Below are 25,504 nucleotides of genomic sequence, written 5' to 3'. Positions count from 1 at the left end.
AGAAGGCGGTGCTCTGTGCAAAACTCTTGGCAAGGAGGGTAATTTGGGGGAAATTCCCTAAAGGGAAGAGCATACCCTTTCTCCACGAGACTGAGAACCCAAAGGTCTGATGTGACCGATTCCCAATCCCATAGAAAATGAGTAAGCCGACCCCCTACAGGACCAGCATGATCCGGAATGACGGATCTAGGGCTGCTTTGCTGTGGTTGGAGGGGTGTGGGAAGAGGAAGAAGAAGAGGAGGAGGAGGAGGAGGAGGAGGAGGAGGAGGAGGAGGAGGAGGAGGGGGGGGGGGAGGAGGAGGAGGAGGAGGAAGCTTGACGAACTCTTGGGCGGCCTCGGTTTCTACTCCTGTACGACTTGTACAGAGGATTCAGCTGTGGTTGCTTGTAAGAGCGAAAGGAAGATCTCCCAAATCCTCTGTATCTCCTGTCTGAAGGCCCAAAGACCTAGCCGTCGCCCTACTGTCCTTGAACCTTTCAAAGGCAGGATCCACCTTTTTTCCAAACAGGCCAGAACCATCAAATGGAAGATCTAATAAAGAAGCCTGTACATCAGGGGAAAATTCAGAAGACTTCAACCAAGCAGCTCTCCTGGTGGCAACAGATGATCCCATGACCCTTGCCACAGAGTCAGCCGTATCCAAACCGCTCTTTATCACCTTGCGAGCAGCAGCCTGAGTGTCTGCAAGAAACTCATTGAAGTTCCGTCTATCCTCTTCCGGTATCTTTGGTACCAACTGTTTTGCAGAGCCCATCATAGCGTTTATATAGCGCCCTAGAAGGCACGTGGCATGGGTGGACTTGAGAGCCATGCTAGCTGAAGAGAATACCTTTTCATCTGATTGGTCCACCTTTTTAGACTCCTTATCAGCAGGTATCTGCGGAAAAGCTCCAGTTGATGTCTTGGAACAGGCTGCCTGTACAACTAAACTCTCTAGAGACGGATGAGTTGAGAGAAAGTCAGGATCTCCAGGAGCCACCCTATATCTCCTAGCAACAGCTCTTGATACAGCAGGTGATGAGAAAGGCTTTCTCCACACTTCCAAGACAGGCTCTGTAATTGACTCATTAAAAGGCAGCATAGGTTCCACCACTGAAGAGGGAGAATGGAGTACCTCAGTCAAAATGTTCGACTTAAACTCTGCAGTGGGCAGATTGAGATCCAATAGTTCAGCTGCCGTTCTGATCACCATGTTATATGGCGCAACATCCTTCGAAGGGACGTCAGGAGTTGAGGAAAGATCCCACTCTGGAGATAATTCCAAACCACTAACCTCCTTATGTTCTTCAAAGAAGTCATTGTAGTCCTGCAGCTCACCTTCTTCAATCTCCTGTGCTCTATATCTACGCTCCTCCAAAAGCCTTTGGGCCTCCCGCCTAGACCTCATCTTCGGGGTCGGCGTCGACGGAGCCAAAACCGACTCCGGCTGAGCCGGTGCCGGCATCGAACTCGGAGCCGGTGGATCAGTATGGAGTGCACGAGGTCGGACCGGAGCCGGTTAAGATGGAAAAGGCGTCGAAGACCTCCGCGCCGGAAAATGCCAAGCCGGAGCTGGCGTCGGCATAAAAGGCGCTGGTGCATATGCCTGAAGGACGCCCAGGTTAGAGGCCATCGGACCAGTCGGTGCTCCAGTAGGGTACATGGCTCTCGAGAAGACACCATACATAGCATTTAAATAATGCGTAGGGTCTTGTCCTGGGCCTGGAAATGGAGGGTATTGACCCTCAGGCCGCTCTTGCCGAGGTGCAGGAACTGTGTCAGCAAAATCCTCTGGCTGATGCTCCAGAGTTGCAGACCCTTCTGGCAATGGAGCCTCTTCCTCTTCTTGAGGTAGAGAATGGGACGGCGCCGGAGACGGATTCGATGCCGGAGCGGAGAATGCTCTGGAGACTCTACAGGCGAAGTCTCACCTTCCGGATCCGGAACAATAATCCTTCCGATGTCTTCTACCTGAAGACTTCGACTTCGTGTCCGAATCCTTCTCAGAATGGTGTCGAGACCAACGCTTCCTCTTCTTGTGCTTCTACTTGGATCGTCGAGAAGCATGCCCCGAAGACGGCCTTGAGCGGGACCTCCTCGACCGCCTTGCCTTTCATCTTCGCTACAGGAAGCTTCGCCTCTCTTTCTCTCAGCACCTTGGGGTTCATTTTCTTGCAGCATAGACACCCTTGGACATCATAGTCAGAAGAAAGGCACCATACGCAGTCTTCATGCAGATCCGTTATGGACATCATCTTCCCGCACCGCTTGAACCCAGTCTTCTTTGAAGACATCTCGACAGGAAACAAAGAAAGCACTAGAAATAATCAACAGTAACAGAGTTACCACGTAGCTACTGAGGATTCCTAGAAGAAACGTTAATGTCGACGATGCAGAAAAAAGGGAATTGATGTCATCACGCCGACGTGGGTCTGTCATGGAATCGGTGACGTCAGCAGCCGTGCTTCTGTGACATCGTCCACGTATGCATGGGTCTACAAAAGAATTTCCGAATGTTGCTGACGCAGGGGGATATTAACAAGGTGAGGAATCCACTGGCAGATGTTTTCATCAGAACCCTGTTGTCTAACTTGTCAAAATAACAACTTTTGACAGGCGACACACTCTTTTATTAAGTCACGCATCAGTGCACCTCGTTGGCCACAAGGTAAGTTGCCTGACATTTAAAAGTGGATTTTTTTTTACATTAAAATGGTCATCATACTTCAGCGACTAGGCCCAAAAGCTATTTTCACTGACAGGGTTGTGGCTAAATCACTGAGAATGTCAAAGTACAAATTATAAACTTTAACTTCTAACTTTTGGCAGGAATCAGCTACAAAAGCTATTCTAAGACTATTTTTAATATTCAGTTAATATACAATTTAATGGTAAAGTCAGATTTTTAATAAATAATTAGTTAAAGGAACCTTTAAAAAGTTACCTTTTCCATACCTGAACTACCAGTAGGCTGATTAGCATTAGCTTACTGACTGGCAGTCTTCCAGTGCTTAATTCTAATGAGGTGTGAAAATTGCTCCACAGCAGAGACAATAACCAGGGTATAAAGTGGTGTGTTTCTCTCCTTGCAGGAAGGGCAGTGGGTAAGTACTTAGGAACACCATTGACTTACAAAGTAGCACAGTGAGGGATGCCTTTTTACAAGTACATGTAAATTGAAACCTAGAGGCTGGCCAGCCTTTCTCCTGCTGACCCCCAATAGCTAGACAGGCTACACACCAAGTGGGAGGGACATTGCTACAAAACTAGTCAGACGTGGACACAGGAAAAGGGAATTCTAAGATCCCCGGACACACCACCGGGTGAGCCTGCAGGCTCCACACAAGAGAGGAAGGGTTTCCTTATCTTAAAAAATATAATTCCTTTATTTGTGACACAATTACTGAAAATCATTTGCAATTGTTACATACATAGAAAGTTCATTATTAAAAAGAGATTCATATAAAAGTGTGCAGTTTTACTCAAATACTTCTTCAAAAAATCATTGATAATGTGCAAAAAGATTTTTAAATATAGAGTGCTACTCATAGTTACTTCATCAAAAAATTCTCAGTAAAACTAAGATTGTAAAAATCAAATAATGGCTCAGGTTTATATGTCTAAGTTTCTGGTTGATGTCCAGTCCCCAGCAGTGCTGCTAGAGCTTTCCTAAATTTTATAAAGCAACCTGCTAGTTCTACCGAGCTGTGCCTCTGGCGCTCCTTGGCAGGCCTGGATGTTTAGAATGTGCATATTGGGTGGAGCCACATTTTTCTTCACAGGATCAGTATCCTGCAAATACAGAGTACATGGATTAGTGATTCCTCCCCATTGGTGTAAAGGTGACATTGACTAACCTTCTCTTCGAGTTTACTCCGCCCATACCAATATGCCTTCAGCTGGACCTAACCAAAACAAAAGCCCATTAACTGGCACTTCAAAGTCAAGTTAAGGGGTGGGAAGAGATACAATGGCAGGGACTTGGGTCGTAGAGTATTATGGACCAACTATTGGGGCACAGTCTTTTCACTGATTGTGCATCACATTCTGCCGATATTACCTTCACTTGTTTTATCAATAGCTTCGTCGCCACTGGGGCAGGCAACAAGCTTGCCCATATTGATTGTGCTTCCAGGGCATCCAATGCATGCATTAATAACTTGTGCCAATTTGTTGCAGGATAACCTATTATTGACCAGATGTAGCTTTTTTGCATGCACTCATGGGGCTGCTTTGCTTTCATGCAGTTCGCTAAGAACCTAACTTTAAATGGCCACTGCTGAGATGTTAACCTGAATTCCAGGCAGAGTTAGGCATGTGAAGTGCAATTCGGCAACAAGAATACTCTGAGATAACAAGATAACTGCACTCTGCCAGGCAGGTTTCCATCATATCTCTGAACACCACTGTCCCATAGGCCACTCTGGGAGAAATGTACAGCCTATAGCCTTGACGAGGGGAGACATATTGGGTGTATTCATTTACTTTTTCACCTTAGTAAAAGCCCATTCTAGGGAGTTTACTAGCCACTGCTGGGCAATGTTATGTGCGGCTAAGCAACCTCTATGATCTAGCCAGACACCAAGATATTTATATGTGGTCACCACTTCCATGGCTTTTTCATCAATAAACCAAGACCCTTTCGTTACCGAAAAGAACCTTTGCAGAACTACCGGTGTTTCGTCTAACAAAACCGTTTCATCTGCATGTTGCAGTGACTGGACTTTAACTCCTGCAAATTTGGGGGGGGGAGCCCTCTCACACGCTAGACGTCCTAGGATTTCTGCCAAGTATAAGATGTACAACAAAGGTGCCAGAATGCACCCAAGTTTCAGTCCTTTATTTGCATTTTTACTCACAGTGGCCCATCCGGAGTGGGCTCTTATTTTTACCCAGATTTCCGAGTAGAGGTTGATGATTGCTTTTAGTAGAGTTTGGGAGATACCCCAATTATTTAGTTTTTCTCAGAGCCTAGGGCGTGATACGCTATCAAACGAAGTTTGAAAATCAATATTTCCCAGTTACAGGACCCTTTTTTTCCCTGCTAGTGTTCCTTCAATCAGGTGGGCTATGCAAATGAGATTATCATCGATATTGCAACCCTTTTGGAAGCCAGTTTGGGGTGTAGGAATCAACTTTTATTCTTCCCCCCAGCCCAATATCTCTTGATGTAATAAGCTAGCGTAACACTTCCGTTCAATATCAATCGATAATTCTCAGGAAATGTTCAGGAGACTTTTTTATGGATTGGAACCACAACGGATCCTCTCCAAGTCTCCAAAATGATTCCCCCTAATCGACATTCCTGGAACAAGGGCGCCATCACTGCATCCATCTTGATGGAGCACTTTTGTACACTGCTGCCGTGATGCCATTTAGGCGGACTTAACACCTACTCGTGCTCTCTTGATGACTTTTGTTACTAAGGCTGGTGTTAATCTTAGACTTTAAGAGTGTGCTCCACTATGGGAATGTTTACAGTACAGCAAAGCAAACAGCAACAGCTGAAAAAGTGGAGAGGAGATCTGAAGGACTGGAACTGCTACCTCCTGTCCAGGCACAAAGAGGTGGACTCCAGAGGTCAGTGAGCTGACCCCTGTGTGGCTATAGTGACACCACTAGCTGAAGAACCACATTTATTTCTGGATTTCAACTTGCTCATTCACAACTGGTCCTGCACTGAACACTGTGAGAGACCTCTGCTGGATCAGACCATGAAGTCCTACGAGCCCTGTGGAGTTTAGGAGCCTTAGATGAAGTTCATCACTGCAAAATGTCAGCATGTCTGACATCCAGCCACTGAAGGACCAGAATGAACCACCATAGCCGATCAAGGGCAGGTACAATTTTGTTGGGCTGAAGAAACAGGTTTGTACCAATTAAAGCGTCTCTGCAGCAAAAAATCCATTTCAAAGGGCCCTTGGCGAAAAGGTATCCGACCCTGTGGAGCCCTTTTCAGATACAACCATCGGCCTTGACCCGCCGGACCAATCAAAGCTACATTTACGAGACTATGTCCCAAGCTAGAATTCTTGACAAGGAGAAGGTGCCAAAAGTACCTAGCCAATGAGAAGACGGTACCTGTGGTGGATTTTGACATTTCCTGCTCTGAGTTTACACGCCAAAATCAATCGCTCCAGCGAGTCCTCGCTCAATGTCTATTCAACTTCAGTGAGACCCTGCCAGATACAGATTACTGCCTTGTACAGCTGAAAGATTCAATTTGCAAACTAAGTCAACAAGTAAACACTTTACCAGGCCACCCCACTTGGTGTATAAGACCTTGGGATCCATTACAATCAGCCTAAGTCCCAGCCTACCTGCAACCACAAACCCTTGACTATCACGGACGCTTCACTTTTTTGGCACTATTTTCAGTTAAAACTTTCCACTCAATGTATTTTTGTGGTTTTGGGGTCATTGGATTAATGAAATTGTACTCTTCTTTTTCTAATTCGGTTTGGGATGTTCACAGTTCAGTGTTTTGACTTTATTACTGCTATGGAAACCACCCACCTCAAATAATAATCAACTTTCTTATATGTCCCATAACAGGCAAAGTAAAGCAAAGTAAAGCAAACAAGCAAAAGAAGGTATAGCGCCTTACCTGTAAGCCCATTTCTCTCGTAGGGGTATTTCCATGATAGTCATAAGCGTTGAATAGTCCCGCCCGGCTGTGTGGACCCCGGAGCACTTTTAAAAAGAAATATCTGCTGAAGTTCGCCTTTCTTGAGGAAGGCCTTGAAAAGTCACTTAAGACGGTTATAATGTAGCCATTGGGATTAGGCTACAATGGTCAAAATTCCTCATCTTGAAGGAACAAAAGGGGAATTTCCTTGGAAACATGCACCTAATGCATGGACAACATTGGAAGGTCACAGAAAAAAATCCTTCACAAACCCTTTTGCTCTGAGAGAAGAGGATGAAGAAATGCAGGGAAATATAGCCCATAGGCTGCCATTATAAGGATACTCAAGACCTGGCTGTAAGATCAGTAGCGCCCCCCCCAAATCCCCCCTATCCCCCCCCCCGCCCCAGCACCTTGAGACCCTCGCGTGTATGTAATGCGCTTTACCAATGATTGATTGATTAAAGTAAAAAGGAGAATGTGCCTTTAAGAACTGTGTGATCTCCAATATCCCATCATGGTCAGCTTCAGTTCTTTATTCCGGCTCCTGCTGACAGCAGCCTTGGAGCATTGAACTCAAACTTTTTTGTTTTTTCTTCAAAATTCAGTCTTAAATATCAGCATTTTTTGCTTCACTCGACTTCTTTTGTCTTTCTCTATTGAGTGAGGTTTTTTCGGACAGGGATAGAGGTATTTTTCTGCTTTAAAATCCCTTATTTATTCGATAAATTTCCTCACTGTGGCAGGAGAAAGGCCAAAACAGACCCTCATGAGGTCTGTATCATCTGTCTAACGTCTTCACATGTACCTGCCTCCTGTGAGATTTGCAAGACATTCTCCAGGCGAACTTGCGTGACAGAGCAAAAATTTGCCTTCAAGGAAAAGAAGAAAGGAGACGCCTGCAAGAAGCCATGGGACCACTGAGTGAGGGGAAGGTAATTGACCACTGCAACCTACTATAGGCAGCATTATGACTCTCTTAAGTGACTTTTCAAGGCCTTCCTGAAGAAGGTGAACTTCAGCACTTAAGAAGATATACTGAAAAAAAGTGCTCTGGGGTGCCAGACGGCGGGCGGGACTATTCAATACTTATGAATATACATGGAAATCCCCTTCAAGAGAAACACATATCCCAGCCATGCACAGTTTCAGCGTGGTTTGCTAGTTATTTATTAGCAGAAATACATGAAGTTGTGCATAATGCTCACAAACATCTACAAATAAACAGACAATAGCAATGCGAGTAGGTGGTTCTCTACTTCTTTGACATTTCTCCTTATATTGGGAATCACATGGGAAAATCCTATTAAGAAAAAATACGTAAGCTGAGATAAATGCTGTAGCCACTCATACTACATGTGTTGTATTGCAGCCCAATACACTTACAAGAACAGTGCAAATTAAAACTCGCCCATAGTGATTTTATGTAAAAGAAAAACGTGAAGAAAATGAGGGAAATTTTACATGAGAAGAAATTGCACTTCTTTAATCAGCTGCCATATTTCATACTGTCATAACATGGCTTACGCTTTTAATAATGACTTTTATAATGACTAAGGCATCCCCACTCTCTACCTCTTATCCGCCCTCCCCACCCAAGTCGCTATGAGGAGTAGATTGGGATGTTTAGAAGGTAAATGCGAGTCATCCGATGGAGGACTAAAATAGAAAGTTAAGCATCTTTCTCCAGAACAGGATCTTAATTTATAGTCATAGACACTAGAATAGAATAAGCCAATCTATTCAATTTGCAGAGTAAAGACTAACTGATGGTAAAGACATAGTGGCATTTGGGCTTATCTAACCGAAGTTTGTTCAAGATAACTTACAGACTAATGTTGCTGGGCTGAAGTCTGAGTCAGTTAAGTAGTATTTGGTGAATATATGAACCATAAGCCTTTTTTGCAAATATCTGCAATTGTAAAAACTTTTATTAACGTGGCTGCTTAATCTCATGTACAGTGAAAGTTTGGTTAAGCTGGAAATAACTGTCTATTTAATAAAACAAAGTCATGGATGTGGCACTCCATCTGAAAGTAGATTGCTTAGAAGTACATAATCCAAACCAACTGGGAAAGTAGGTAACACAGTAATTTATTTTGTTATTTTTTTGCTTAGAAAAGGTAAAAATCAGAGAACTCTCCTTACATTTAAAGTACGTAAGGATCTTTTTAAAGGAAAGTTAAAATTCTTAAAGAACAACTGCAATAAAAACACTCTGGTTCATATGAAGGTTTCAGACTATTATAGCAAAAAATAAAGGATGAGTTCCATCGACTAATTTGCTGGAATATATCTCAGTTTCACAGACTCTCGAACCAAAATGATAGCTAGCAGGAAAGGAGCATTCATGGTCAAGCGAGGTAGGGAAGCTTCCCCGATAGGTTTGAATAAAGGGAGGGCATTTATTTTTCTTAGTCCAACATAAAAATCACATGGGTAGATTGCCTGGAAATCCCTCAAATCAATATTTTATTGCGGGTACTGTGATTTTTTTTTTATCTGGGAAGCACTTTTTCCAGTAAGCCGTCCTGGCCGTATGGCATATCTAGAAGGATGAGAAATGCAGGCCTAGCATAGTCAGATTTTGAAGATATGGAAAGACTGCCTTTTACAGGCATGTGATTGTGTGAATTTCTCGCTCAGCGATACAGTTGCACATTATCTTGCATTTGAAGGGGTAGATAGATGTGGTTGAGAGGCATTTACTTCTTTATGAATGTCAAGTAGGGTTTTGAAAAATGTAGATGGTCTTACAACAGGTTTTTAGGAGCCACACATTCACGTTCAAGGATATCGGTATGGCTAGTTCTGCAGCCTGGATAGTAGAATTGATGTACACAGTAATTTCTTGTGATATATGAAGGAACTCTGTGCACCACCCTTAACGTTGCCAATCCGGTACAATTATAAAACTTTTGGTGTTCATATAATTCATTTTTCAGGGCTCTGGGATGAAGTAAAAAGCAACCATTATGTTTTTCACTATTGAAAGGCTGTCTGTCACATAGGATATCATTGGGGCTGCACTGTAACATTCAACATGTGTAACTTTCAATTAGGACAAGTTAAAAATGAGTTTAGGCTGTCTGAACTCAGAATTTATTAACAAACCTTTGGTAAAGGTGATTTTTAAATTGTGCACTTGAAAATGCCACTTTTTGAAAGTGGGTACTTTCTTGCCTTACCATTTTGTGTGCCTCTGACTTTTTGTGGATTCAGTGTCTGGTTTTGGAGTGACAGGAGCTGGGGATGTGCAGTCACAAGAGGGGTTGAGGTGTGTCCTGCCTTGCCTGGGTGGCTCATCACTGAGGTGAATACACCTGGTCTGCATTTAGAGTAGTGGGAGAAGCCTCGCTAGCACATGAATAGATTGTGTCTCCTTTGCACAATGCTGTCTCCAACCCCTGTGGTCATGCTGGACGAGGGAGGACAGAACTGGTTTGGGCTGAGCTCAGAGACTCTGCCAGTAAGGGAATAATGACAACATGGGGTATAAGTATGAGACCTAAAACCCCAAGACTTGAAATTACTTCGGACAAGAGGACCCTGCCAAGAAGAACAGCTGAAGAGCTGTGAGAGGATCGCTGCCTTTTCTGTGTGAGGGTTGCTGTTTCCGTCTGGGGTGGAGGAAAAGGACCAACTCTTTTTGTTCTGTTGTGTTATCCTGCTTGTGAAGAAAATCTCCAAGGGCGTATGTGTGTTTGCTTCCTGTTGGAAGTCTCAGGTAGATAAAAGAATTCATAGAAAAGATCTTCGCTGGATCTCAAATAACCTGCCTGGGAGGAAAGCCGGAGAAGCTGTGTGATGAGTGTTGCCCCTGACTTGTGTGCAATAGGCCAGCCTGCAGTGGATGCTCCTGCCTAGAGCATAGAAAGGACTGGACTGTTCTTTTACTAATTGGCCCAACAGTGCTTGGCGAGAGCTGTGTCCTTAGGTCATTTATTCAGTAAGTATGAGTTCAGTGTTGTATTGGAGGCACGGGTGTGGGGAGAGTGCTTTCTCATCACAAGGAGCACCCCAAACTAGGACTGGCAAGTGATGCATCGCTCCATGTGTTGAGGGGAGAGCTGGCTTTTAAGGAAGGGCTCTCCTTCCCTTCACCGGGGGTGTGTGACTGCTGCCACAGAGAGCTAAAGGTAGCACGTAGTGCGTTCTCTTGTGGCATCCCGAGGACAGCCTCTGCGAGGGGTCTGAGGGCAGAGGATATTCCTTGGTTCAGCACCGCTGCTTATCAGCGCAAAGAAAAGCTCCCAGCGCTGCTGGGCAACCAACGCGGCTGCCCAGAGTTCTGGCCATTGCCCCAGCAGTGCTATTTGTGCAGGGCACTCCCTGGGTGACGAGGAAGGAGCTCAGCCCTCATCACACCAACCACACAGGGCCGTCGTGCCAACACCCAACTGACCTGTGTCTCCCACCCCAGAGACCCTGCAAGGAGCTCTCTGTGCTGCAGGTGTAAGTCTGCTGAGGGCCTGGTTTATGTTTAGCTGAGATTGTTGCAAGCTACACCGCAGGCTCATCGGCAGCTGCAGGGGACAGATGATTGAGGAGATGGTCAAGGTCTCCCGGGAGGGAGTTTGTGTATGTCCCATCCCCCCTTTTTAATGCATACCTGAGGCATCATAGTTTAATGGTCAGGATGGGGTGGAACCTCGACAGAGGTCCCCGATTTCCCAGCGAGAACTCACTGCATTACTCATTATAGGCATGCAGGTGCTGTTGTGGCCTACGGTTTCAGTTAGGCTTCCCCATTACCTATGGCATGTTTCTATTAATTAGAACTCATATGTCCTTCATCAAAGTGTTGTATTCTTTCCCCATATAGCTGTAGAGAGAAGCACAGGGGCGCTATGCTTATGGTGATTCATGTTCAGTGATAATTGCAGGAGCCTTGTACAGAGGTATTTGGGGATTTCTGCCCAATGATAGTTGGTGATTCATGCATGACCCAACCTCTGCATTTTCATGGCCTGAGATACCAATGTATGTTGTGCTCAAACCGTGTATTGAAAGGCTAACCTGTCTTTTTGCAGGAGCTGCATAACACATACTGTGATGGTGTAAGGCGTTGTTATTCATGATGTTTCATGATCTGTGTAACTTATGAGTATTTACTTTATTGTACTAAATGTGCTATGACGATTGCCTAGTTGGCAAAGTGATTTATGATCTACATGTTATGACAATTTCCTAGATGACAACATGATTTATATGATTGTGGTCTTATGTGTTTTATATATATAATACAAGTAATATTTGTATATTACCTTGTCTGTAGTCTCTTTTGTGGTGTGCCTAGATTGTCACTGGTATGTGTTATTGTGCAAATGTTTAAACACTGCATAAGGGATTAACCTGACAGCTCTGCCAAGCTACCAAGGGGGGTTTTCTCGTGTGTGTAACTCCCTTACCCATACTAGAGTGGTGGGTTCTGCCTAGCTGAGGTGCATACATTAGCCAACCAGAAAACCCATTTCTAACAATCTTCTATTGGACTGTACTCTCTTTTTTGGGTGTGTGAAAGAAGTTCCTTAGACCACTTCTATTGAAGTATGGAATTAAAACCACTAATGATGCAAGGGTCACTTTATGTTCTTTGAAAACTTAACATAGTATACTTCCATTAGCAAAATATGTTATGTCAATTATTAAGTCAATCACAAAGAGAACAATATAATCTGATTTTAACATTCTATTTTAGGAAGACTATGGTTATTAAAAAATATTCAACCGAAGCAGGAGGCCCATTCTAATGTGCTCTAGCTTTATTAGTTTAGTTCTAACTTGAGTTTCCTTATATTGTGCCATAGATATTCTGTATTGTATGCTGTATTTATTATGTTCTGTTTTAGTGGAATCGATTAATTTTGCTCAGTGTTTTTACTGGAAGGAATAGCGTGAAAAATCGATTCAATTGATAAAACACACAAAAAATGTGGTGATGAAATTAAGTTGTATATTTCTACAAGATGCTTTCTTGGAAATACATTATTTCATTTCCAACATTGCCTTACTAGAACACTGTCCTACTGGAAGGACGTCTATAAGCTAGTAAAATCTCTATGAATTTAGCGCGAAGATCATAGTAGGCAAGTAATAAACTCTCTAGTTCCAAGCTCTTGGGTGTATCCAGATTGGGGTGGAGCAGGCTGCTTTCAAGATATATCTACAGTAGATCCAAATTCAATGGCATCCTGGCCCAGGCAGGTGCAATCAAAAGAACGCAGACCTTCCACAAGTCTTCCAAATTCAGAAACCTTGATCGCAATGGGCAACAAAGAATGGCATAATAAAAGGCAAACATAAATGTAATGAAAACATCTGTGGCAACATCAAAGCATTTCTGAGAGATTCCTCCTTCTGAAGAGCCAGGGAGCAAAGAAGATTGCATTTATTGTTGTGACTGGTAAAAAACACAGATCAATAGATTTAGAATCGGCTCCAATGAAGGTACTATTTGTGGTTTACAGAACCCAGTTGGTCAGGAGTTTAACGCAAGACTCTCTGTAGCCCCCACCAGATGAGCAGCAGATAGCCCAACGTTCTGATCAACCGCCTAATCTCAAATACACACAGCTTCCTTGCATATTTGTAGCAACCCCACACATCTCTGCTTGTTCAGACAGAACATTGCATTTGTGTTGTACATTACGATCTGGACCTTCCAAGTGCACACCAGGGGTAAAAAAAAGCCTTTAGAGCACATTCTATCACTCAAAGTCAGATGACTGATATGCAGGTTTGAGTCATTTCTGAATCAAATGTCATTTATTGTCAGATCCCACAGATGACCACTTAACCTCTGAAGAGATGTATCTGTAGCTAATGACCTCTGATGAAGCACAGGACAAGAGTATAGGACAATGAAGTGTCACAAACATTATTTAGACGGTCAGCATACTGATTCATAGACAGCACTGCAGTGGTCTCATTCAAAGACAAGCTAAAGGAATCAGGAAAATTCAAGACACCATAAGACCGAACAGATGAAACACAGACCTAGCAAGCTGATGTCAAGAACATTTGAACTCAGTGACCATTGGAAAAACGTGGATAGACTGGTTCCAATGAGGGAAAGCTCTGAGCTGAAGAGTGTCAATATTGGCCCTATAAACTGAAGATGCTGACAAGTAACACGATCAGATATTTTTGCCCTGGGGAAAATCCCCCAATACTGCAAAAGCACAATTATATTTACCTGGTTCTGATGAAGAAATGCCTGAGAATGAGAGCTGAGTGGCCACTCCTCCATAAAAGGGTGAAATAAATCGCCTTAAAGATGCAGAAATGCTACATCGCTGCTGATACTCTTACTAAATGTGTCTCATGCCAAAGGAAAGCTGGGTCTTTGTCAGGTGGTTTGCACTTCACATTTTTAAACAGTGCCCACCATGTCAGTTGCAACAGTCAGATATTTCTACATGGCTGACACCCAACACCCTGAAACAATAATGAGAACCTGTCTTTTTGGGACTCTTGGTTCCAAAGTCTCAAAAATTACAGAGTTGGATGTCTGAGCATTCCCCATCGGGATCTTTAGTTTGGTAGCTTCTCCAACTAGTACATCGTGGAATGTGGTAATATCATTGACTGGAGATTCTCAGTTTTGAAACCAGTGGTGAGATGTGTATATGAAGCCTGCATATCAGAATACTGTTCAGTTGAAAGATCAAGCAAAGTGGTTCAGTATCATGAGAGAGGTGATAAAGTGCAGGGGTTTTCTATTTTCTAGGCTGAGCTCCCTCGATCTGTGGATGAGAGATAGATATTGGAACCAACTCCCGCAGACCCTACGTGCTAATTCAAATTATGGCTCCTTCAGGAAACAGCTGAAAGCCTTTCTCTTCAGTAAATAGACTCCCCGATTCCTCTCATTTCCAGATATAATTGCTAGTTAGCGCCGAGATGCCCCAGGGTGAGTTGTACGCTTATTATATCCTAACCTAACCTAGAGTGTCTTGTATCTAATTCTTATATTGATTCATAGTACTCCTCCATTTCATTATTCACAACAATATTGATAGTAAGAATAATAATACAGAAGGAATTAATTAGTTAAAAGACTAGAATCAAAAAATGCACATTATAAGCGCATACTCACCGCATCACCAGGATCCTGCATGACAGTGGTTTTTTCTGTATTCAGAGCCAGAGGTGGGTCATTAAGCTCCACATGGAAGAGGAAGAATACAAATCCGTACATAGCAGGCCCGAGGCCATTACACAATCCTCGAATTCCCGTAACAATTCCCTGGACAACGCCTGTGGGTAAGAAAAAACATTCGCCAAATCACGCAAACGTACCGTTTCGCTTTATTACATGGGCAATGTATGAAGTAACAAAATCTGTTGAATAAGAATAACCGATTATTACAGTAACAAAATTAACTTCTGATGCCCTAAAGAAGGATGAACAACTTAACTTTATTAATGATGGCTTTGATGTATATATTTTATCTGCAGAGATCCGACTTTTTTCATACCAGCATGACATAAGAAAGCAATCTATATGTAAAACAACTTTTTGAGGGACAGACTGGAACAGAAGTGATGACTCCAGTAGGAATTTGTCGTAACATCCCCAAAACGCTCGCAGTTCTTTAACTATGTTCTACCTTAATGAAGCAGGAACACTCTGAGGTATATAAAGTGGGAGCTAAGAACTCGGACAGGAACAACAAACAGTTTCCTTTCGAGTGATAATTAACCAGGCCGATTTAATTTATGGAGACCCTTTTTCTTGAAGGAAGTCCTAAATACATTGCAATGAGGGTCCTCTGATTTTTCTATTTTTTACAGAAAATTGGTTACTAAAATAATACTGCTGATATTCTACTGGATCAGTATATAAATAACAGCAAAATTTTTGAAACCATGCAGAGAAAATCAAGAAATAAATGTCTGATATGTGTGTTACAAGTTTCTGTATTTACTTTAGTTATGACCACTGCATTTGTTATCATTCTAATTTGCTCTGTCCTCCTACCTGGAATTAAATATGGAATGTATAAGAGTTGACTGTTATAACTTGTCAGGCAGCAAACAGAGTGAATGTAGTTTATTTCCCTGGAATAAACTTGGAGTTATCCCTTTCCTGTTTGGGCATGTTTCTTCTATATGCTGCACTTCACAAAAAGGTATATGGATCAGCTGCTAGGCTGTGTGGGGAGAGAGGCCACCGACCTGAGCTGAGCTAGACCTGATCTGAGTGGTAACTGAGCTCACACGCCAAGCCGCTCAGACAGAATGACCCAGAAAGAAAATGTGTTTTTATGAAGGGTAACCCTTTGATAGTTTTCTCTGAGCAAAGATACTACACCCAGAGAAATCTTTGTGTTGCTGCACATAAACAGAATAAAAACCGTTTAGGGTACATTAAAGAGAGAGGGAGGAAAAACCTTTTACTTTATTTTACACACAAAACAAATATCTGCTTTACTGAGAAAACTTGGTAAAGAGAAATGATTTTCTCTTCAGACCATCTAATTTATTCTGTATAGGAAAGTGGCTGCATTACAACCGGGTTTTTCTTAACAATGAAGCAATAGTGGTCATAATTCTTGTTGAAGGAGCGTTAGGCATACGAAACATTTGATGACCTTTTGATGACACAATAAGATACACAATACAATCAACAATCGATCAGGAAACATACTGTTTAGAAGTGGATAAACCTGTGCAAACAGGCCTATAATCACAAACAACTTCTTGGACTTTTAACCCCTTCCATGCTGCTGACGGAACGGTTCCGTCATGCACTACGGGTGAGCTGTGCGGATGACGGAACCGTTCCGTCATGACTCCGCCCGCGCAAGGCGGAGTCAGCATGGGCGGGGAAAACCGCCAGCACGGAAGGGGTTAAGTGGCCTTTGTTATATCTAGCTAAAGATTTAAATACTCTCTAAACATCTAATGAAGGCAGAGACCTTTCTGCTGGAGTGGAAGAATTCTGAAAGAATACTGGAAGCGATACGGACTGATTAAAATGGAATTCCCATCCACTTTCAGAAGGGAACTTGAATGTGCACCCATGACCACTGTATCCTTCTAGAATAAATTATAGGATTGACTGCAGCTTAAAGTCTGCATCTCGCTAACTCTGCATGCAGATGTGATTGCAACCAGGAAAGGGGTATTCCACGAAGCATGTGAAAGGAAAGCCTTAAGAACTGGCTCAAATGGAGAAACTCAGTTATGAGAGGGCCAAATTAAAGAGAGGGCCTCTTGATGGTTGAAAGAATTTCAAAATCTATTCGAGCAAGTCCCTAATGACTGGGACTTTCAAAAAAGAGGCTTGAGAATGGCATTTTCTTTAAACTATGGTGGCTGCAAGATGTAGCTTTATGAATTAAAGGTTATTTATTTTTTGCAGTTTTATATACTGCAAACTCGACCCAGAGGTATTAAAGCGCTTTAAATGAGCTTCAATTGTATTACAGAAAGACACAATTTTTAGGCACGAGGGAGGTTACGTGATTTGCTCAGAATCAAAGGTTGTTTGAGCCACCTGCCAGACTCTAACTTTGTTCCCCCAGCTCGGCCGCTCTAGCCGTTAAGCCACATCCTTAAACACAAATCTGGCAGAGTACAACAAATAAGACTATCATTTCCTCCTGGCATTTCATTGAGTCAATGTTTTACCAAGTGCACAAAAGGCAAAACACTTTTGCAAGATGTCACGATGGATGGGCATTTGACTTCTCAAAGAATAGCTCTGAATCTGAGGAAATGCATAAAGAAATTTTCCTTATCAGGTTATCAAATGCGCATTTCCCTTTGACCCTGGGTGAGTACCTGGAGGCGAAGTTAAGCACTTCTTGTTTTCAGCATTTGTGAAGAAGTTTCAGAAAGGGACCTCCTTCAAAGAGTGTCTGGATTGCACCACCACTGAAACAAAAGGATTGCTACCGGAGTGAGCTTCACCATATCCTCCAACTTGCCTAAGATTTGGGACCACTGATCTTTGAAACACTGCTTGATAGTTCGTATGTGAAGAAAGGCACTGGGAAGCAGAAAAATGCATGACACATTCAAACCTTGATTGAGAGGAGGCTTGTCTGGGTGTGGGGGGCACCAGCTTCAGAATTTATTTTCGAGGCATTTCAGGAAAGAGGATAGTCTGTTCTCAGAATGAAATGTTCTAGTGCTTTGAGCATCCTGATCCATAAAATAGAAGGACTGAACTGGAGTCTAGATAGATCTGGCATGATTGACCTGAAATTCAAGGAGTCAGTAAGCATCTACCCTAAGGTTGTAATAAAGCTGGGATTGCGGAGGAAGAGTTTTTAGCAGTCAATCATCGAGATGAAGATCCCATCCACCTCAAAGGCACAACCACCACTGCCATGCATTTTGAGAAATTTCTTGGGATTCACTTTATCCCAAACAAGAGTTTTTCTATTGAGAGTTTTTTACCCACCAGGAATCTAAGGATTCTTTAAGCTTTTGCAGTAATTGGGATATGAAAATAGGGGTCCTAAAGATCCAAAACATAATTTAGTCTTCTCAACTGAGTTAAGGCTAAGCCTCGTAGAAGGCTTAGATTCTGAACTTTTCTTTCTTTATCCATATGTTGGTTTACTTGAGGTTAGGAACAATCAAAATCCACTGTTCTTTATAGGAAAAGGGAACATTCTAAACAGCTAACTTTTGCAACAGAGGGCCCACTCTTTATGTAGTCGTTGTTGATGGAAATGATTACACTTTTTATACACAGGGAGAAAATGCAAGGACATATAGAATATGAAAACAAATAACTCACCTTGTTGATCAGGCTCAGCATTTCGAGAGACAAGAGCACTAACAGCTGGGAAAGTAATGCTTGACATGGAAGCTACCGCTCCCGCCGCCCACATCATCCTATTCAGAAAAAGCAAAAATATTATGTAATCCTTAGTATCCACATGGAAGAATGAACCATGGACATAGCTAGAAGAGCACTTGAAAATGCACATATTTACAGAACCGGTAAATTGAAACAGCAGCAACACTCTACACCCCAACAAACACAGCATAAGGGTATAAAACTGTTGCATCATTACCTTAGTGGATACTGTTTTCAGACACACATAACATGATTGTTTCATAGGTCTGAAGAACAAGAAATATACATGATAGTATATGTACTTGCTCAGTTTTAATGTTCAGTTAGGGTAACAGAATCAAACTTTAAAGTTTTGGTGACTTTCTTAGGGTACTTCACACACACTGCTCTCAATCTCTGTCGATACGTCCCAAAGCTGCACACTTAATTGTGTGGAAACTAATTTTTAGGTTTGGCTTTACAGTGAAGCGGTCTACAAGCATTATTACAAATTCTAACAAATATACATAGAGTGGACTGTAGGACCAGCGGAGACTTTTTCTCACTTCCTGCTACTAGCAGTTAGGTCCATCATTTCACCTTCTAGAAAGTGCTTCCACTGGAATACGAGGTACCAATTTCCTTGGAAAATATACACAATCCCCACATCATTTGTCACATTCAATCCATTATATCTACTATGCCTTCTAAAGCATACGTTCCTTGGAAAATCTGTCTGCCTTCCGGAAGGCTATTAAGACCCATCTTTTCCCCCCCTCCTAGGACTCCCTCCTCCTCCCTCTCCTTCTTCAGTACAGCTTCTGTGGTTCTTCAGCGCCGGGACGCCTCGTTGCTGGGGCAGCTGTTGCGCTTAACCAAATAGATAACATAACATAACATAACATAAATACAAGTCTTTTTGGGTCTTGCCTGAGCCAGCGCATGTGCTGTTCTGGCGAGACTTTTAGTTAGTGGGCTTCAAAAAGTTGACCACAGCTTTTTGTGAGGCATAGCGCGTGCGGTTCTGCGCACACACACACACACACGCGCGTGCGTGCGCGCCTCGCTCTGCCTTGCTTGCTTTGCGCTTCAGCGCTCCTCCCCCTCCCCCACCACAGAGCGCGTCTCTTCTTTTTGCTTGTTTGCGGTAGGAGCTTTAAAAAGCAAAACTTAATTTAGGCATGATTGTGTGGGGCTGTTATTAATTTTCATTTGAACTGAGCTATCGCCTGTGACACGACTCCTGAGGCAATAAAATACTGAGTTTTTTCAAGAAGATGTCACCGTATGAGCTGATGTAGACTTGTTGCTCTGTCATAAAAATATAACAACGGAAAAACATTGATTTTCAAGTTAATGTTGTTTTTGATATCTGCAATGTATGTTCCAGTGCAATGCTTCCTTGAGAAGGTCCTGAAGCCCCCGTACTTAATAGCATTGCCAGAGTGCCTTTCCAGTTGGTCTGGCACATAAAATATACGTTATCTCACACCACATCTGTTTTCAATTATCGTGTCCAGACACGGGCCCGATAATTGAAAACAGATCGCTCACAGTGGCGCGTGCGTACCACTCACAGGCTTGTTGCATATCCACTCCCTCTGATCTCCTACCGCCCATGTGTCTTGCTTTCTTCACTCTGCCGCTCCCAGGACTTCCCTTGTTAATCCTTTGCCCCCACACCCTTCTCACCTGCCCTTCTCCTCTACCTTCGCCTCCTTCCTCTTCCTGCCTTTCTCCCCGTCACGCTGTCCAGTCTCCTATCCTTTTCCATTTCCGAGGCTCCCCCCACCATGGCCCCATGTTTGCGTCTCTCTCTCTCTCTCTGTTATGAGCTGCTGCAGACGTGTTGCCCGGTCATAACAACATAACACCGGAAAAACATTGATTTTCAAGTTAACGTTGTTTTTGATTTATGTTTCAGTGCAATGCTTTCTTGGGAAGGTCCTGAAGTCCCCGTACTTAATAGCATTGCCAGAGTGCCTTTCCAGTTGGTCTGGCACATAAAATATACGTTATCTCACAAGTGAAATAACAGATTGTTATTGTTTAAAGCACCAGGTAAAATGATTGGTGTGCACGGCAAGCTGAGAGCTGTGTATATTCAAGTCACTGGTATTGTTGGAGATGTATATGTCAGCCATCAGTAATTGCCCAAGGCTGAACCAGTAGATTTAAGGACAATATTTGTCAATATCCGTGAGTCCTCTAAATGGTGCCTTTGTCACGGTCTGAAACCTCTCTAAGTAACACATGCAGCAGGAGGCGGGCACATTGCACCAGGTCAAAATCAAACAAATGCCCTTTCCTGTCCCATGCGCTATGTAAATTGTAATTACCCATATCTTTCCAGGGGTATCCAGTCTGCAGCCCACCCTGCCACTTGCCTGTCAGTTTTGTACAGCCTGTTCCAGCGTGTGCAGGAAACATGTATGCATCTGTAAAACACACTCTCCGTTCATGTGTTTTTTAATGATTTCTCTGGATGTTGTAGGCACTTTCTGTAGAGATGACTTGTCTCCAAAGATACACGGTAGCAAGCGATGCTGCTGGAAAGACACACAATGGGGGCACAATCTGCTCTATGTCACAAGCAGGGACCGCTTCATGTGTGTCAATTAATAGAAACGATCACATCACTTCTGTTGGTTTCAGTCAGGGACATTTCTCCATCCCCCTTCCCTGGCGATGGTGGTGCCATATCTAACACTTTGAGGAGCAGTATGACACCCCCTAGGAACAGTGTCCATGGAGGCTGGCTAGCATTGGCTCCGCGCGTCTTGACCACATACAGTAACTCCATTGTTTCATTGTCTTTTGAGACAAACTTGCACACATGATCTCTCACAGCTTCTCGATTTTTGATGTAGCGCTGTGCAAGAACCAGGCTGATATAAGAATTCCTCACACCTGAGATGAGGAAACATTCTGGCGACCTCATCTTTCACTACAACTCTTTTCTGCACAACCAATTAATAAAAGGCACTCTGCTTGTACCAAGCAGCATTTTCAAGCAGGTGATCACTACCCTGCTGCCTACATACACTGACCGACTGGGTTGGCTCTACCCTTGAGAGTCCTTTGGCGGAAGAATCTGATTTGGTCAGAGTCTCAGCCACAGTGGACAAGAAATTGGCAAACTGTTTTGACTCAATCATGCCTTTTCAATGTTATTCTAATAATTGGTAGCCCAGACAAATGCCTTGGTTCACAGCTGTATTAGCTGCTTTAAAATTGAAACCTTGCCATACAGAAAAACACTGGTGTTCCAAATGAGATACAACCGATACGTCATTGTATTTGCAGGCACTGTTAAAAAATAAGCAGAAATGTAAGCAAAAAATGTGCATAACAAAATGTGAACTTTATTCATCTAGCATTTGATTAATCCTAATTTAGACAATATGTGGTTTATGTCCCTTAAGGAACTGGCTAGGCATTTACAGATGCACCCAAACAAATATACAAACACTTTGGTCAATAATCCTGCTAAATATATTATAGAAAAAATTGCTAATGTCAGATATTAAATCAAAACCTACTTTGAATTTGAACCATATCCACAGCATCACTCAGGATCACCACAGCATCACTCTGCAGCGCCACTGCATCACTCGGGGGCGCCGCCACTGCATCACTCGGGGGCGCCGCCACTGCATCACTCGGGGGCGCCGCCACTGCATCACTCGGGGGCGCCGCCACTGCATCACTCGGGGGCGCCGCCACTGCATCACTCGGGGGCGCCGCCACTGCATCACTCGGGGGCGCCGCCACTGCATCACTCGGGGGCGCCGCCACTGCATCACTCGGGGGCGCCGCCACTGCATCACTCGGGGGCGCCGCCACTGCATCACTCAGGGGCGCCGCCACTGCATCACTCCGCGCCGCCACTGCATCACTCCGCGCCGCCACTGCATCACTCCGCGCCGCCACTGCATCACTCCGCGCCGCCACTGCATCACTCAGGGGCGCCGCCACTGCATCACTCAGGGGCGCCGCCACTGCATCACTCAGGGGCGCCGCCACTGCATCACTCAGGGGCGCCGCCACTGCATCACTCAGGGGCGCCGCCACTGCATCACTCAGGGGCGCCGCCACTGCATCACTCCGCGCCGCCACTGCATCACTCCGCGCCGCCACTGCATCACTCCGCGCCGCCACTGCATCACTCCGCGCCGCCACTGCATCACTCCGCGCCGCCACTGCATCACTCCGCGCCGCCACTGCATCACTCCGCGCCGCCACTGCATCACTCCGCGCCGCCACTGCATCACTCAGCGCCGCCACTGCATCACTCAGCGCCGCCACTGCATCACTCAGCGCCGCCACTGCATCACTCAGCGCCGCCACTGCATCACTCAGCGCCGCCACTGCATCACTCAGCGCCGCCACTGCATCACCCAGCGCCGCCACTGCATCATCCAGCGCCGCCACTGCATCATCCAGCGCCGCCACTGCATCACTCAGCGCCGCCACTGCACCACTCAGCGCCGCCACTGCACCACTCAGCGCCGCCACTGCATCACTCAGCTTTTTAGGAAACAAGGGGGACCCTATTAATGGCTGTGGACCAAGGGTTAGTAACAATTTGTGAAGAAAACAGTGGTCCAAAGCAATTCATGAATAAAGGAAAATATTTAAGCAAAGCCTCAATACGCCGCCTGTATTTATCCAATCCAGCCGGACAAGGAATTTATTTTCACGATGAAAGAATATATATAAATCACGTTACAAAAATGTACAAGAGCACAATCCTGTGCTTTACCATAAAACAGAAAAGGTTAGGGAAAATTAGAGGTAAGAAGAGGTTTTACAGGCAAGAAAAAGAGCAAGCTGGACACTTTTTTTAAATCAAAAATGCAAGTGTTTTGCCAGAGTAGTATATACAGTGAATGATACACATTGTTTTATACTGTACAACTACTGTAAAAGGTCGACGTTTCGATCCCCCGCTCTAAGATACATGGGGATCATCATCAGGACTTATTAATTTGTGTTGCCTGTTGGAAAGAGTTTTATAAACCTCTTTTGAGGAGAGGTGCAATTGGGGAGGCTATAGTTTCAATGTCTCTCGTTTAGTGGCCAGCTGTCCTGCCGGGTTATGCCACATATGTAGGCGAGCAGGATCGGCAGACGGTGCTGATAGCCGTAGCAACGTTTCCCTCGTGGGGGAACTGCTAATTGTTTTGGTCCTTGGAGATTCCAGCTGATTGCCGGGTCGCAGTTTGATAGCGGTGCCGGTTCAGTACACAGATCCGCTGGTTACAGGAGCGATGTCCTCATATACCACGGTGCGGGCAATGCTGCAGTTAGTCCGTGGTAGTGATCCTGCGGTGGCGTTGAGTGATCCTGCGGTTTTTGCATTTGTCACCCCGAGTGGGATGGGTATGCTCAGACGTGAGTCCCATGCTCTCCACACCACTGGAGTCAAGCTATCCTGGCTGAAGACGGCTGATAGCCAGAAAACGGTCCTAGGATGCTTGATTCCGGTCCAGGGAAGACATGGCTTGGCAGTTCGGGCTGGACTGTTCCCATGAGGCACAGGGTCAAGACTGATTTGCATATGGCCATGTCTGAACTGGGGTGGCTTGGTGAGCAACATAACAATGGATTACACCCAGATCTGCAACATTCCGTCCATCATCTTGTGTGTTTCATTAAACAACATCAAGTGTTGCATGGCTAATCACTTATAAGGTCCCAAAAGTGAGACCTATTGGCTATGCCAATGCTTGTTTGTTTTTGCCACCCCACCCCCCATCGTTTACATAATCAATAGTTCTCACTTAATGAGCATTTATGTATGCCTCTGTTTACATAAGTTAGCACATGTTTACATAAGTTAGCACATTGAACCCCAAACTAATGGCTTTGCCAATGCTTGCATCCTGCCCTCTCGAATGTTGGGACACAGTTGTCAAATGTCTTATTTCTTGGTGTGCTGGGTTGTTCCATTTTTAGTAATGCAGTTATTGTAGGTTAACTCTTTCACACAACCTCTGCCCACTACTTGCTTACTAGAATCCTCAATAGTGTTAATGACTGAGAGAGGTAATTTTCCATAAAAAATATCCTTTGCAGGTATTATGTCTTGCCTTGCTACCTATTAACTTTGTGATCATGCCACACAAACACATTTTTGATGCGTGGTATGAATAACATATTAAGAACATTTATCAAATATAGACAATAGATATTGCTTTCAAATTTACAGAAATCCTTTAAGAAGTAAGATGACCGAGTAAGATTGTGGGAGATGAATTGCAAATGGAGTCAGATACATTTTTCGACTTCTCTCTTCCCGCCAGAAAAGCGGTCTGCTCTGGATTATCTACTTTTACAGAAGACAAATCTGTAAAGTTAATTTGTTGTGGGTAACAACGTACACAGAGGGCAACACCTTGCATAGCATCCATAAACTCAGAAGAGTTCTCATAAATGATACATTCCAATGCCTTCTTTCCAGACGTGCAAGAACATTTCCTTTCATCCAATTGTCTGCATTTATGGGTTTTTTATTCTAAAGGAAACAACTTAAATTATTTAAGTTCTCCGTCAACAGCAGAACGTAAACTGACCATTAGCGTGAAATACTCCTATCCTACTTCATTTGAGACCTCCCTCACCTGGAGTTCTGACAATAATGGTCATTAAACATTTAAATAAGTTATGCCCCAGTGAAACGTTTCCTACTCAAACCAAAAATGTAACGTTTTGGGGGTACGGTGGAGGGGTTTGAGTTTGTTGGTGACTTGCTTAAGATTAACATCTTCTCACCAACATGTTGAAGGTCAAATAAAGCACTAAATAAAGCACTAAGTTACCAAACAGTCATGATGGGGTTTACAAATTGTGTATTTAAACGAAGGTGATAAAATATACACAACAAATGTATCGCCTCACCTGAAAGTAGATTAGGAAGTAAAAAAGACTGTTACTTTGTTCTTTTTATTACAGTGTGTTTAGTGTGTTCAACATTCTTCGAGAGCAAACGTTAAGTGTTTACACTCCAATAAAAGGACAAGATCTGCAATTACTATTAGTATGACCCCTTTCTTGTTCTTGAAGGGATGCTAAAAATGCAGTTATCTTC

The 25,504-nt window shown here is 43.7% G+C and overlaps 1 protein-coding gene across 1 annotated transcript in view; it reads right to left on the bottom strand.

Moving 5' to 3' along the window:
- The window catches only part of LOC147727102 (solute carrier family 71 member 2-like), a 347,082-nt gene that overhangs the window by 37,040 nt on the left and 284,538 nt on the right, over positions 1-25,504 (bottom strand). The window contains exons 10-11 of the mRNA XM_086961153.1: positions 18,370-18,467; positions 14,710-14,870 (exon numbers count right to left, since the gene is read on the bottom strand). Of these exons, the coding sequence (XP_086817279.1) occupies positions 14,710-14,870; positions 18,370-18,467 (259 nt within the window). The remainder of the gene's footprint in view (positions 1-14,709; positions 14,871-18,369; positions 18,468-25,504) is intronic.

The sequence above is a fragment of the Lissotriton vulgaris genome, chromosome 3_1 (assembly GCF_964263255.1).
Source record: "Lissotriton vulgaris chromosome 3_1, aLisVul1.2, whole genome shotgun sequence".
In the NCBI taxonomy this organism is placed as follows: domain Eukaryota; kingdom Metazoa; phylum Chordata; class Amphibia; order Caudata; family Salamandridae; genus Lissotriton; species Lissotriton vulgaris.
This window is presented reverse-complemented; position numbering and strand designations above follow the sequence as displayed.